At 43.1% G+C, this 16,299-nt stretch overlaps 1 protein-coding gene across 1 annotated transcript in view; it reads right to left on the bottom strand.

Moving 5' to 3' along the window:
• LOC129845398 (protein eyes shut homolog) overlaps window positions 1–11,699 on the bottom strand; it is a 201,992-nt gene extending 190,293 nt beyond the window's left edge. Inside the window, exons 1-2 of the mRNA XM_055913310.1 lie at window positions 11,563–11,699; window positions 6,478–7,454 (exon numbers count right to left, since the gene is read on the bottom strand). Coding sequence (XP_055769285.1) covers window positions 6,478–7,454; window positions 11,563–11,699 — 1,114 coding nt within the window. The remainder of the gene's footprint in view (window positions 1–6,477; window positions 7,455–11,562) is intronic.
• Window positions 11,700–16,299: the final 4,600 nt, after the last annotated feature.

The raw sequence follows: 16,299 nt of genomic DNA, 5'->3' as shown, positions 1-16,299 counted from the left end.
TTCCTTTACTATATAACATCCATTCCTTTACTATATAACATCCATTCCTTTACTATATAACATCCATTCCTTTCCCTCCTTTTCCTTTTATTTTTTTGATTAATAATTGGTTTTACATCCATTCTTTGAAGTTGCAAAACTTCACTCGGCTTCACTTGTGTATAAAATGTATCTTTTCAATTTTAATACAAAAATAGGAACTAAATAAATAAATAAATGAAATCTCTGTTTTTGAAAAGATGTGGTTAGATATTTAGAATAATTTATATTCATAAAATTATAAACTGGTAAGGTCTTGAGAGAACAATAATGAATTCCAAATTATCTTGCTCAAAGTGCACTGATACTCAGTTTTATTTGGTACCAAAGGAATGAGAAAAAGAAACATCTAAGATGATTAATGAATTCAACTCAGTGCATGGCTGCGTCTGAAATGACACCCTATTCCCTATATAGTGCGCTATTTCTGACCAGAGCCCTATGCGCCCTGGTCAAAAGTAGTGCACTTTATAGAGTGCATAGGGTGCTATTTCAGACACAGACCATGTGCGCCAAAATGCCTGATCTCGCATCGATAGAGATACATTAACTTATGACTCAGCAAATTAGCTCAGCAGCTGAACATTGACTTCTTGACATCAGTGGAACAACGTGTTCAATCAGCTGATGTAGAAGATAGGAATACAATGAAAAGGCTATTAGCACAATAGAGGACAATCAGGATGAACATCAGGAATATCACAGCCCTTCATCTGGCTACAATGGGCTTGCAGTAAAGCATCTTTTAAAATGTTTTTATTTGTCCTTTATTTAACCAGAAAATACACATTGGGATTAGCATCTCCTTTTCAAGTGATCCCTGGCCATCTAACAACACACAGAGACACATTGAGATTAACATCTCCTTTTCAAGTGATCCCTGGCCATCTAACAACACACAGAGACACATTGAGATTAACATCTCCTTTTCAAGTGATCCCTGGCCATCTAACAACACACAGAGACACATTGAGATTAACATCTCCTTTTCAAGTGATCCCTGGCCATCTAACAACACACAGAGACACATTGAGATTAACATCTCCTTTTCAAGTGATCCCTGGCCATCTAACAACACACAGAGACACATTGCCAACAGGTATAACACGTTATTACATTTACAATATCTTATGATACACATTATAACATTTATATTAGACATATTTAACTATGTATCTCTATGTACCACATGTTTAACCGTTTCAAAATATATTTAGTCGGGATCAGTATTTAGTTGTGATCAGTATTTAGTCGTGATCAGTATTTAGTCCACAGGGTCAGTGGGAGCCCCAGCCAACCCCAGCATGTGTTTTATACCTACTAACCACAGGGTCAGTGGGAGCCCCAGTCAACATGTGTTTTATACCTACTAACCACAGGGTCAGTGGGAGCCCCAGCCAACCCCAGCATGTGTTTTATACCTACTAACCACAGGGTCAGTGGGAGCCCCAGCCAACCCCAGCATGTGTTTTATACCTACTAACCACAGGGTCAGTGGGAGCCCCAGTCAACATGTGTTTTATACCTACTAACCACAGGGTCAGTGGGAGCCCCAGCCAACCCCAGCATGTGTGTTATACCTACTAACCACAGGGTCAGTGGGAGCCCCAGTCAACCCCAGCATGTGTTTTATACCTACTAACCACAGGGTCAATGGGAGCCCCAGTCAACCCCAGCATGTGTTTTATACCTACTAACCACAGGGTCAGTGGGAGCCCCAGTCAACATGTGTTTTATACCTACTAACCACAGGGTCAGTGCGAGCCCCAGCCAACCCCAGCATGTGTGTTATACCTACTAACCACAGGGTCAGTGGGAGCCCCAGCCAACCCCAGCATGTGTGTTATACCTACTAACCACAGGGTCAGTAGGAGCCCCAGTCAACCCCAACATGTGTTTTATACCTACTAACCACAGGGTCAGTGGGAGCCCCAGCCAACCCCAGCATGTGTGTTATACCTACTAACCACAGGGTCAGTAGGAGCCCCAGCCAACCCCAACATGTGTTTTATACCTACTAACCACAGGGTCAGTAGGAGCCCCAGTCAACCCCAGCATGTGTGTTATACCTACTAACCACAGGGTCAGTAGGAGCCCCAGCCAACCCCAACATGTGTTTTATACCTACTAACCACAGGGTCAGTAGGAGCCCCAGCCAACCCCAGCATGTGCTTTATACTTACTAACCACAGGGTCAGTAGGAGCCCCAGCCAAACCCAGCATGTGTGTGAGGCTGTGAGCCTCAGAAGCCATAGAAATAGAATTACTACTAGAATGGATAAGGGCAATTCCCCGGTAACCAAGCGCAGATGCAAAGTTTGGTAATAGAATGAGGGCACCAACAGCACAAACCGTCATTCTGTTACCAAACTTTTCATCTGCACTGTTCTTCAAGTACATTTTCAGTGGAAATTGTTAAAAGTGGTCCTTGTGCAGAGAGTTGTATGGTTTGTTTAACAGTGCAATCATTTTGTTTTTGTTTGATATACATTTTAAAGTGAAAAATCGGAGTCTCAGCGTCACTCTATTACCTTGGAATTGCCCATGAGCCCCCTCCTGGGTATAGTCAATATGGCTCCCAGTCCACAAATTACAGAAATGTTGACTTGAATGTGGCGTACCGTTCTAGTAATTATATTTCTATAGTACTAACCCTACTCAGTACCCTAGCATGTGTACATGTTGACTTGAATGTGGCGTACCGTTCTAGTAACTACATTTCTATAGTACTAACCCTACTCAGTACCCTAGCAGGTGTTTATGCCTCGGAAGCAGGATTGGGGTCAATTCCATTTCAATTCGAGTCAATACAGAAAGTAAACCAAATTCCAAATCCAAAGAGAAAGTAAACCAAAACCAAATTCCAAAGAGAATTGGAATTTCAGTGAACTTTTTGAATTGACTGAAATGTAAATGGTATTGACCCAACCCTGCTCATAGGACAGTGGCTCTAGTCAGTAGCCAGCATGTGTAGTAAGACAGTAGACAGCTCTAGTCAGTAGCCAGTATGTGTAGTAAGACAGTAGACAGCTCTAGTCAGTAGCCAGTATGTGTAGTAAGACAGTAGACAGCTCTAGTCAGTAGCCAGTATGTGTAGTAAGACAGGAGACAGCTCTAGTCAGTAGCCAGTATGTGTAGTAAGACAGTAGACAGCTCTAGTCAGTAATCAGCATGTGTCGTAAGACAGTAGACAGCTCTAGTCAGTAGCCAGTATGTGTAGTAAGACAGGAGACAGCTCTAGTCAGTAGCCAGTATGTGTAGTAAGACAGGAGACAGCTCTAGTCAGTAGCCAGTATGTGTAGTAAGACAGTAGACAGCTCTAGTCAGTAATCAGCATGTGTAGTAAGACAGGAGACAGCTCTAGTCAGTAGCCAGCATGTGTAGTAAGACAGGAGACAGCTCTAGTCAGTAACCAGCATGTGTAGTAAGACAGGAGACAGCTCTAGTCAGTAGCCAGCATGTGTGCTAGCCAGGGGAGACCAGAGAGACCTGTTCACTCTTAGAAAAAAGGCTTCCAAAAGGGTTATTCGCTTATCCCCATAGGAGAACCCTTTGACTAACCCTTTTTGGTTCCAGATAGTACTCTTTTGGGTTCCATGTAAAACCCTGTGGAAAAGGTTCTACATGGAACCCAAAGGGGTTCGTCAAAGGGTTCTCCTATGGGGACAACCGATAACCCGTTTTGGTTCTAGATAGCAGCTACATCCAGGGAGGTGTCGGGTATCATTAGTTCTCATTCCTCTCTCTCTAGCTGAGAGGGGAAACTCTGCACTTCCCCTCCACCCTCTCTCACATCTCCAGGGTCTCAATTTCTCTATTGCTGTCAAATGATAAAGGTTTGCAGTAGCAGGGTGGTAGTAGGTGGTGTGGGGGGATGGAGGGGTCAGACACAGAATACAAAGAGTTCAGAGTAGCAGGGTGGTAGTAGGTGGGAGGTGGGGATGGAGGGGTCAGACACAGAATACAAAGAGTTCAGAGTAGCAGGGAGGTAGTAGGGGGGTGTGGGGGGATGGAGGGGTCAGACACAGAATCCAAAGAGTTCAGAATGGCAGGGTGGTAGTAGGGTGGTGTGGGGGGATGGAGGGGTCAGACACAGAATCCAAAGAGTTCAGAGTAGCAGGGTGGTAGTAGGGGTGTGTGGGGGGATGGAGGGGTCAGACACAGAATCCAAAGAGTTCAGAATGGCAGGGTGGTAGTAGGGTGGTGTGGGGGGATGGAGGGGTCAGACACAGAATCCAAAGAGTTCAGAGTAGCAGGGTGGTAGTAGGGGGGTGTGGGGGATGGAGGGGTCAGACACAGAATACAAAGAGTTCAGAGTGGCAGGGTGGTAGTAGGGTGGTGTGGTGGGATGGAGGGAGTTAGACACAGAATATGGCATCTGCGATGTGAGTACCAAGGTCATACCCTCATTTGCAGCGAGGGTTAAATGTGATTATGGGTGAGCTTTGGGATGATCAACGCCAAGCGGCTCGTATGGATCCTTTCATTAGACGCACTATGAATAATTGACATCCTTTATAATACTAAACATCTCCCTCTCTCTCTCTCTCTCCCTCTCCCTCTCTCTCTCTCTCTCTCCCTCGCTCCCTCCCTCCCTCTCTCTGTTTCTCTCTCTCTTTCTGTTTTTACTCTCTCTCTCCCTCTCTGTTTCTCTGTCTGTTTCTCTCAATCACTCAACTGGTGTTATGGGCTATGTCCCAAATACATATAAAGTGTACTACTCTTGACCAGGGCCCACTATGTAGGGAATAATGTTCCATTTGGGACACAGTCGTAGTGTCAGTCACTCAGTGTGGATTACTATTTTTAATCCTAATTCCCAATTTGTATTAAATCTTTATTCCTCTGAGGCCTTTGGTTGAAAAGAGGAAGTGATCCCAAGAGGGGCTGTAGGCTACAGAGGGAACTACTGAGACAGTGTGGAGGTCTGGGAGAGTTACAGTATATCATTTTCACATGAATGAGCTGAGCCTAACCAAGCCAAGCTCTCCTGTGCTGGTTTGGTTACGGATCCACCACCTTAGTTGTTGGAAACGTGCAGGAATGGACAATGTGAGAGGAAGATATTAGAGTAAACACAGTGGGCCTACGGGTTGAGTGGCATGATAGTCTGAAAAGGGTGAAATGGGTATTAGAAGCATACCTTTCTCACAGAGGAACCCAGATAAATGTCTGTACTAGTACAGTAGCATACCACATAGAAAGCATGTCCAATACAAAGGGCTCGGAATTATCATGTTTCATTGGTAGCACTGGTTCTACTATCTTCAAAAAGTTAGGAGCACCACACCATTTTTATTTGGTAGGACTGGTTCTCCTATCTTCAAAAAGTTAGGCGCACCACATCATTTTTTATTGATTGAGACATAGCCTACATTGGGCCCAATGTGAATCCTAATTCATTTTGAAGCACATCTCATGAAGAATAAAATAACTTTTCCTTTCAGGAAGAAAATATCACTTTTTCTTTCTTTCTTTCTGTCCCATCAAATGTTTGCATTTACAGGTAAAGCTACCGGGTTGTTAGGGCGATATGGGCAAAATATATAATTGCGATTTGACTTGCGATTTAGATCAAAACACTGGTGTAAACTGTTTGAATCCTAGAAATAGAATGATCATTGTAATTCTATGGTTGGTGTTGTTTGGCATGAAAACACATGGAAAAGCCAGGTAGAAGTTATGACAGGGTAGGAACCAAAGTGTTTGTCAGTGTTTCCCAGGGGACCCTAATTACATTTTAAATAGATGTTATATTTTGACATATATTTAAAAAAATAGGCTACCTGATTCAGAACATGCCATAGCACAAACAACATGCTGATCACTACTGGTGGCAACCTGTATTAGATCTAACGTTTGCTTTGCCACAGCTAGAGTATTTAGCTCAAATGCATTTAGCTAGTTGGCATTAGCATTATGTTAGGCACATGCTAGCTACCGTAATTAACTAATTTGCATTTTGTACAGAGCAAGATACACAAAATAATAGTACAACATAGTAAACATCTGGATTCATATGTAGAAGCAATGTGGAAAGCAGCATCGTTCTTGTTTTGGTAGAGTGGATAAATTGACAGCATGCTGAGAGAACAAACAGCGTGGAGGAACTGTGTACTGCCTGCTTGAGTGACAGGAGGCGGGGCTTGGTGTGTGTGGTGCGAGAACAGGAAGCAAGCAGCCGCAGAGGGAGAGAGAGGACTCTATGGCACTCGGAGGCCGCGGTAAAGCGAAGCTTAATCATTACAACAATTATTATCTGGGTGATTTTAATTCTAGGCGCACTGGTGTTCCCAAATTAAAATTCCAGGTCGCACAGCAAATTATTTAGGAGCATATGTGACTAAAGTGGTTCCACTTTTAGTGCCAATACACTGCTTTATTCTACGTGTATGCTACCTAGTTTAAATAGTATGTAACAGAATCATAGAGACCTACCTTTCTCACAGCGGCGTCCAGTGAAGTGTAAGGGGCAGTCACAGTAGGACAGAGATCCACTGGGCCTCTGCAGCTCATGGCAGGTCCCACCGTTAAGACAGAGGGCAGCATGGCAGACTGGTGGTGGTGGTGGCTGGGTGGGAGCTGTTGGTGGCTGGGTAGGGGCTGGTTGCCAGGGATGAGTAGGAGCTGGTTGCCAGGGATGAGTAGGAGCTGGCAGTAGTGGCCGAGCCCGGGTAGGCGCTGGTTGAGCCGGCTGGACAGGAACTGATTGCCAGGGATTGGTGGGACCTGGTTGCCAGGGATGGGTAGAGACGGATGGTGGCCGCCGGGTAGGTGTTGGTTGCCTGGGACCGGTAGGAACTGGACTTAGTTGCCAGGGACGGGTGGGAACTGGACTTAATTGCCAGGGACGGGTAGGAACTGGACTTGGTTGCCAGGGACTGGTAGGATCTGGACTTGGTTGCCGGGGACGGATGGGAACTGGACTTGGTTGCCGGGGACGGGTGGGAACTGGACTTGGTTGCCAGGGACTGGTAGGATCTGGACTTGGTTGCCGGGGACGGGTGGGAACTGGACTTAGTTGCCAGGGACGGGTGGGAACTGGACTTAGTTGCCAGGGACGGGTGGGAACTGGACTTAGTTGCCAGGGACGGGTGGGAACTGGACTTAGTTGCCAGGGACGGGTGGGAACTGGATTTGGTTGCCAGGGACTGGTAGGATCTGGACTTGGTTGCCGGGGACGGGTAGGAGCCAGTTGCCAGGGGCGGGTAGGAACTGGTGGCGGTCGGGATGGTGGTGGCTGGGTCCATACAGATGTGTTGACTCCTGCTGAACCTTGACCTCTCAGTGTGGTGGCAGATTGGGTGGTCCATACAGATGTGTTGACTCTGGGAGTGTTAGTGGTGGATCTGGTGGTCCAATCATATGGGCTTCTAGTGAAGGCATCTGGGGTACCTGGTGGGGCCCATCGGGACCTGGAATAGTATTAATAGAATACAATAACTCACCCAAAGAAAGGAAGACTTTTACATGAAGTATACATTATAAAGGACTCTAACACTATAAGTAGGTTAAAAACTGTTCATTATTCGTTTCTAGTTTATATAGCTACAATAAACAGTTGAAATTGTGTGCTTGTCACTTAGCCTCTTGCCAAGGAATAGTGAGCTTAAGGCTGCACTGGCAGTATTAACAGTATTACTCAAAAGCTGTACATATCTTCATGTAAAACGTTACCAGAAAATCAATTGGCATTGACCAGTAGAGTGAAAAATAGTTTTGTAAGGGCTCACAAGGAGGCACTCTGTTGAATCCAAATATAGATTTAACACAGCAACTACATAATGCAGTGATATCAATAAAAACAACCAAGACCACTGTCCTGAAAATAGGTTTTGAGATAAACAACTCCTAATTGTCTGTATACAGGCCCTCCATGATATACGTGTTAGTCATGTGATGAAGGTCAGTGTTTTCTGCCTCCTAGTAACAGAGGCATCATAATACATTCATGGTTTAACTGCAGCGATCCCACAGGAACCACAATCAATTCATTACTTCCACAATGGCCAGATATTTAGGAATGTCAACATATAGGGTGAGTCACAAAAGGCAGCCTATTCCCTACATAGTGCACAATGGCCTAACCCTATGGGATCTGGTCAAAAGTAGGCGAGTGCACTAAATAGGGAACATAGTACCATTTGGGACCAGCCCTAATTTAATCCACACACAGGCATTAGCAAGGGTTTTTAACACAGTGTGTTGATTTATTAAGATCCCCATTAGGTAAGGGAAAGGCAAAGGGAAAGGGGGATACCTAGTCAGTTGTCCAACTGAATGCATTCAACTGAAATGTGTCTTCCGCATTTAACCCAATCCCTCTGAATCAGAGAGGTGCAGGAGTCATTTAACCCAACCCCTCTGAATCAGAGAGGTGCAGGAGTCATTTAACCCAACCCCTCTGAATCAGAGAGGTGCAGGAGTCATTTAACCCAACCCCTCTGAATCAGAGAGGTGCAGGAGTCATTTAACCCAAGCCCTCTGAATCAGAGAGATGCAGGAGTCATTTAACTCAACCCCTCTGAATCAGAGAGGTGCAGGAGTCATTTAACCCAACCCCTCTGAATCAGAGAGCCGGCACCAATGACGACAGCTAGTCTTACTGGGGTCCGAAGCATCACGAAAAATAAATGTCAGACAAAAGACTTTACAACGTGTGTGTGTGTGTGCATCTATTAGTTCCACATACATGTCAGTACATACACACCACAAGTAGGTCACATGGGGGAGAGGCGTTGAACAAGGTTTGCTGTTCACTTGCGCTATATAAGATGGAAGGGAGTTCCATGCACTCTGTAATGGCTCTGTAAAATACTGTACGTTTTCTTAAATATGTTCTGTACCTGTGGACTGTGAAAAGACCCCTGGTGGCATGTCTGGTGGGGTAAGTGTTTCAGAGCTGTGTGTAAGTTGACTATGCAAACAATTTGGAATTTCCAACACATTAATGTTTCTTATTAAAAAAAGAAGTGATGCAGTCAGTCTCTCCTCAACTCTTAGCCAAGAGAGACTGACATGCATAGTATTTATATCAGCCCTCTGATTACAATGAAGAGCAAGACGTTCCGCTCTGTTCTGGGCCAGCTGCAGTTTAACTAGGTCTTTCTTTGCAGCACTCGACCACGACTGGACAATAATCAAGATAAGATCAAACTAGAGCCTGCAGGACATCAGAGCATCTCTTTGTGTGTGTGCGTGTGTGTCACAGTGAGTGCAGCAGCCCATCCAATCAACACGCTCCAATTAAGAACACTAAGAACAAGCCTTCAACCAATGGAACCCCATTGTTCTACACCATGGTGTTCCATTCCATGGCTGTGGTGTTCAGAGAATGGTCACATCATATATTGACTGAGTAGGAGCCGTTTTGGCCTGTTTATGTGTTGTGTATGGGTTGTCTGTCAAGGGTTATTTTTACTTGTTTTGTACACTAGAGGGGTCACGGGTCACGTGTATATATAGGTAACACTGGTGACCAGGAAGGGTTATCACAGGTGAGGAGAGCACATGCAGTTGTTACCGTATCACAGATGCAGCTTATAGAATGCATCTCTCTACACCCTTTCTATAGGAATGTGTGTTTTTGAGCAATTTATATTTTATATGCGCAATAAATGAGAACTACACCCCAAAAAGAGTAAAGTTTGAAAAGCTGATTTTTGTGGACATGTTATGGACAGCTCTCTCCTGTGCCAGTGGCAGTTCATAGGGAATCGCCACTACAGACTGTATCTACTGTTGGTGATACAACTGATGAAGGAATTTACCACACACTATAATGTTATAGCACTTGATATACGGCTGTCCACCCACCCACACCTTGCATGTAAACATGCTTTGAGATTGTCAACAATAACTGATGTCTGTATGCGCCTGTGTGCCTGTGTGCCTGTGTGAGTGTGTCAGTGTGTGTGTGTTTGAGTGTTTGAGTGAACATGTGAGTGTTTGAGTGAACATGTGAGTGTGTCAGTGTGTGAGTGTGTGAGTGTGTAAGTGTGTGAGTGTGTGAGTGTGTGAGTGTTTGAGTGTTTGAGTGTGTGAATGTTTGAGTGTGTGAGTGTTTGAGTGTGTGAATGTTTGAGTGTGTGAGTGTTTGAGTGAACATGTGAGTATGTGAGTGTTTGACTGTGTGAGTGTGTGAGTGTTTGAGTGTGTGAGTGTTTGAGTGTGTGAGTGTTTGAGTGTTTGAGTGTTTGAGTGTGTGAGTGTGTCAGTGTGTCAGTGTGTAAGTGTGTGAGTGAACATGTGAGTGTGTGAGTGTTTGAGTGTGTGAGTGTGTGAGTGTGTGAGTGTGTGAGTGTGTGAGTGTTTGAGTGTGTGAGCGTGTGAGCGTGTGAGTGTTTGAGTGTTTGAGTGTGTGAGTGTGTGAGTGTTTGAGTGTTTGAGTGTTTGAGTGTGTGAGTGTGTGAGTGTTTGAGTGTGTGAATGTTTGAGTTTTTGAGTGAACATGTGAGTGTGTCAGTGTGTGAGTGTGTGAGTGTGTGAGTGTGTGGGTGTTTGAGTGTGTGAGTGTGTGAGTGTTTGAGTGTGTGAATGTTTGAGTTTTTGAGTGAACATGTGAGTGTGTCAGTGTGTGAGTGTGTGAGTGTGTGAGTGTGTGGGTGTTTGAGTGTGTGAGTGTGTGAGTGTTTGAGTGTGTGAGTGTTTGAGTGTGTGAGTGTTTGAGTGTGTGAGTGTTTGAGTGTGTGAGTGTTTGAGTTTTTGAGTGAACATGTGAGTGTGTCAGTGTGTGAGTGTTTGAGTGTGTCAGTGTGTGAGTGTTTGAGTTTTTGAGTGAACATGTCAGTGTGTCAGTGTGTGAGTGTTTGAGTGAACATGTGAGTGTGTCAGTGTGTCAGTGTGTGAGTGTTTGAGTGTTTGAGTGTGTGAGTGTGTGAGTGTTTGAGTGTGTGAGTGTTTGAGTGTTTGAGTGTGTGAGTGTGTGAGTGTGTGAGTGTGTCAGTGTGTGAGTGTGTCAGTTTGTCAGTGTGTAAGTGTGTGAGTGAACATGTGAGTGTGTGAGTGTTTGAGTGTGTGAGTGTGTGAGTGTTTGAGTGTGTGAGTGTGTGAGTGTTTGAGTGTGTGAGTGTGTGAGTGTTTGAGTGTTTGAGTGTTTGAGTGTTTGAGTGTGTGAGTGTGTGAGTGTTTGAGTGTGTGAGTGTTTGAGTGTTTGAGTGTGTGAGTGTGTGGGTGTTTGAGTTTTTGAGTGTGTGAGTGTTTGAGTGTGTGAGTGAACATGTGAGTGTGTCAGTGTGTGAGTGTTTGAGTGTGTGAGTGTTTGAGTTTTTGAGTGTGTGAGTGTTTGAGTGTGTGAGTGTTTGAGTGTGTGAGTGAACATGTGAGTGTGTGAGTGTGTGAGTGTGTGAGTGTGTCAGTGTGTGAGTGTGTATGTGCGTGATGCATGCATGTGCACGTATCCCAAGAGAAAAAATACAGTATTTTATTTCTTTCAAACAGGAACACTGGAGGACAAATCGGCCCAAAAAGAGGGAAACAAATATTATTAAGTCCAGTGACTCTTTGAAAATCTAATTATTTTACCTGCAGTTGTCTACGTTGCTGCCGGCAACGGCACTGGATGTGTAGAATCCCCGCAGCTTATTAATTTCAATTATTTCAACGCAGCCGGTGTAGTTGGAGAAGGGTTGGGCTCCCTTAGGGCGACAGAAACAATACATTTTTAGACTGTTGCTTTCAATAAGGTCGGTAACCAGGACACACATCACTACAATACTTTATTAGACTGTTGCTTTCAATAAGGTCGGTAACCAGGACACACATCACTACAAAACTGTATTAGACTGTTGCTTTCAATAAGGTAGGTAACTAGGACACACATCACTACAATACTGTATTAGACTGTTGCTTTCAATAAGGTAGGTAACCAGGACACACATCACTACAATACTGTATTAGACTGTTGCTTTCAATAAGGTAGGTAACCAGGACACACATCACTACAATACTTTATTAGACTGTTGCTTTCAATAAGGTCGGTAACCAGGACACACATCACTACAATACTTTATTAGACTGTTGCTTTCAATAAGGTAGGTAACCAGGACACACATCACTACAATACTGTATTAGACTGTTGCTTTCAATAAGGTAGGTAACCAGGACACACATCACTACAATACTTTATTAGACTGTTGCTTTCAATAAGGTCGGTAACCAGGACACACATCACTACAATACTGTATTAGACTGTTGCTTTCAATAAGGTAGGTAACTAGGACACACATCACTACAATACTTTATTAGACTGTTGCTTTCAATAAGGTCGGTAACCAGGACACACATCACTACAATACTTTATTAGACTGTTGCTTTCAATAAGGTCGGTAACAAGGACACACATCACTACAATACTTTATTAGACTGTTGCTTTCAATAAGGTAGGTAACCAGGACACACATCACTACAATACTTTATTAGACTGTTGCTTTCAATAAGGTAGGTAACCAGGACACACATCACTACAATACTTTATTAGACTGTTGCTTTCAATAAGGTAGGTAACCAGGACACACATCACTACAATACTTTATTAGACTGTTGCTTTCAATAAGGTAGGTAACCAGGACACACATCACTACAATACTTTATTAGACTGTTGCTTTCAATAAGGTAGGTAACCAGGACACACATCACTACAATACTTTATTAGACTGTTGCTTTCAATAAGGTCGGTAACCAGGACACACATCACTACAATACTTTATTAGACTGTTGCTTTCAATAAGGTAGGTAACCAGGACACACATCACTACAATACTGTATTAGACTGTTGCTTTCAATAAGGTAGGTAACCAGGACACACATCACTACAATACTGTATTAGACTGTTGCTTTCAATAAGGTAGGTAACCAGGACACACATCACTACAATACTGTATTAGACTGTTGCTTTCAATAAGGTAGGTAACTAGGACACACATCACTACAATACTTTATTAGACTGTTGCTTTCAATAAGGTAGGTAACCAGGACACACATCACTACAATACTTTATTAGACTGTTGCTTTCAATAAGGTCGGTAACCAGGACACACATCACTACAATACTGTATTAGACTGTTGCTTTCAATAAGGTAGGTAACCAGGACACACATCACTACAATACTGTATTAGACTGTTGCTTTCAATAAGGTAGGTAACTAGGACACACATCACTACAATACTGTATTAGACTGTTGCTTTCAATAAGGTAGGTAACTAGGACACACATCACTACAATACTTTATTAGACTGTTGCTTTCAATAAGGTCGGTAACCAGGACACACATCACTGAAAAGTAATATACTGTAGAACTGACTGATGTTGTCAACATATTGGAAGGAACCTAATAACCAAGCCATCATGTTGTAGGAGTGTCACATTTTAGGCACAAGGATACTTGTAAAACGTTAACCGTATCGCTATAGTAGTACAAGACCCTCTTTAGAACCTTGTCCATTGCATACGTTACATTATCCCAGACATACGTTACATTATCCCTGACATACGTTACATTATCCCAGACATACAGTACATTATCCCTGACATGCGTTACATTATCCCAAACATACGGTACATTATCCCTGACACACGGTACAAATCAAAATCAAATCAAATGTATCCCTTCTTACATTAGCTGATATCTCAAAGTGATGTACAGAAACCCAGCCTAAAACCCCAAACAGCAAGCAATGCAGGTGTAGAAGCACGGTGGCTAGGAAAAACTCCCTAGAAAGGCCAAAACCTAGGAAGAAATCTAGAGAGGAACCAGGCTATGAGGGGCGGCCAGTCCTCTTCTGGCTGTGCCGGGTGGAGATTATAACAGAACATGGCCAAGATGTTCAAATGTTCATAAATGACCAGCATGGTCAAATAATAGTAATAATAGTAAATAATAGTAAATAGTACTACATTATCCCAGACATACATAACATTATCTCTGACATACGGTACATTATCCCTGACATACATCACATTATCCCAGACAGACAGTACATTATCCCTGACATACGTTACATTATCCCTGATGTGTGTTACATTGCCCTTGACATATGGTACATTATCATTGACATATGGTACATTATCCCTGACATATGTTACCTTATCCCTAACATACATTACATTATCCCTGACATACGTTACATTATCCCTGACATACATTACATTATCCCTGACATACGTTACATTATCCCTGACATACGTTACATTATCCCTGACATACGTTACATTATCCCTGACATACATTACATTATCCCTGACTCGGCTAATTCAATAACAGACACTCAGGGTTGTATGATGTCATACTGCAGCTATAGGTTGTGTCCCTCATCACCCCATACTCACTACATAGTGTACTACTTACTTTTGCCAAGGACCCATTGGGCTGTATTCAAAAGTGGTGCACTATATAGGGAATAGGGTGTTTTACATTATGCCTATGAGGAGTACTGGAGCAAATGGTATACAACAGGATTCTATGTATTACAATAGAAGTACCAGAAACTGCGTACTATGTTAAACACTTGGGTATTATGTATGTAGTAAATTGCACTCCAAGGAGAGGAGGTTGTGTCAACGACAAAAGAAAAAGAGCATGCACAATGCCTACAAAAAGTATAAAAATAAACACATTTACTGTTACAAAGTGGGATAAAATGAGATTTTATTGGGATTTGATAGGGATTAAATTATATAGTATATCATTGAATAAAGTTGAAGACATCTACACATATTACTACCGATATGTATTGTCAATAGGTATAGACCTCAGAAACCACACTAACTCACCTGATATGGCAGGTATCGACGAGGCAAGCCCCCTACAAACAGATGGCTTGTTCTCTGTGTGGTGAGTCCTGACCAGTAGTTGCTGGGCTGGCTTCTGACTCTCTCATACCCAGACACGACCACTTCCGCTTCACATGGCGCCAGGTGTTGTCTGTAACAGATGTCCACAAGAAATATGTTCACAAGAAGAATTTTAACAATAAATATGTTCACAGGAAATATGTTCACAGGAAATATGCTCACGAGAAATACATAGGTTCTCAATATATTTCCAAACTAGACATAAAAAATAAAAAGTCATATTGGAATAGTCTCTGTATTATTAGAAAACCAACATTTTTAAAGGGTTGTAATATGTTTGCTTAATGAACGTAAATATTCAAAACTAATGATGGTGTTTTACATAAATATCACCAATGGACATTATAAGGCTAAACTCTCTTATTGTAATAGGTTTCTATTAGGCGTGCCTGAGGAGTACACAATTACTTTAACAGCTTTCATAATGCTTATTTCAGGACTGTTTTGCCTTCTTAATATCTTCACACAGAAAACAGGTTGAGTTGAGTGAGAAGGGTACTAATGAATAAGACCAGGGTTTCCAAGGATACCGGGTATACTTTTGTGTATATAGTGTATGTGGCCACCCCATTTCAGCCACATCCATTGTTGACAGGTGTATAAAATTGAGCACACAGCCATGTAATCTCCATTGACAAACATTTGGAAGTAGATTGGCCTCTGCCCTGCTAGAGCTTCCCCGGTCAACTGTAAGTGCTGTTGTTATGAAGTGGAAATGTCTAGGAGCAAACAACGGCTCAGCTATGAATTGGTAGGCCACACAAGCTCACAGAAAGGGGCCGCTGAAAAGCGTAATGCGTAAAAATCGTCTGTCCTCGGTTGCAACACTCACTACCGAGTTCCAAACTGCCTCTGGAAGCTACCTCAGCAAAATAACTGTTTGTCAGGAGCTTCATGAAATGGGTTTCCATAGCAGAGCAGCTGCACACAAGCCTTACATCACCATGCACAATGCCAAGAGTCGGCTGGAGTGGTGTAAAGCTCGCCACCATTGGACTCTGGAGCAGTGGAAACACGTTCTCTGGAGTGATGAATCACGCTTTACCATCTGGTAGTCTGATGGACGAATCTCGTTTTGGCAGATGCCAGGAGAATGCTACCTGCCCACATGTATAGTGTTTTGGTGGAGGAGGAATAATGGTCTGGGGTTGTTTTTCATGGTTCAGGCCTAGGCCCCTTAGTTCCAGTGAAGGGAAATCTTAAAGCTACAGCACACAATGACATTCTAGACTATTCTGTGCTTCCAACTTTGTGGCAACAGTTTGGGGAAAGCCCTTTCCAGTTTCAGCATGAAAATGCCCCCGTGCACAAAGCGAGGTCCATACAGAAAAGGTTTGTCAAGATAGTTGTGGAAGAACTTGACTGGTCTGCACAGAGCCCTGACCTCAACCCCATCAAACACCATTGAG

This window comes from Salvelinus fontinalis, unplaced genomic scaffold (genome assembly GCF_029448725.1).
Source record: "Salvelinus fontinalis isolate EN_2023a unplaced genomic scaffold, ASM2944872v1 scaffold_0294, whole genome shotgun sequence".
NCBI lineage: Eukaryota > Metazoa > Chordata > Actinopteri > Salmoniformes > Salmonidae > Salvelinus > Salvelinus fontinalis.
The sequence above is the reverse complement of the archived record's forward strand: the minus strand, read 5'-3'. Positions and strand labels throughout refer to the sequence as shown.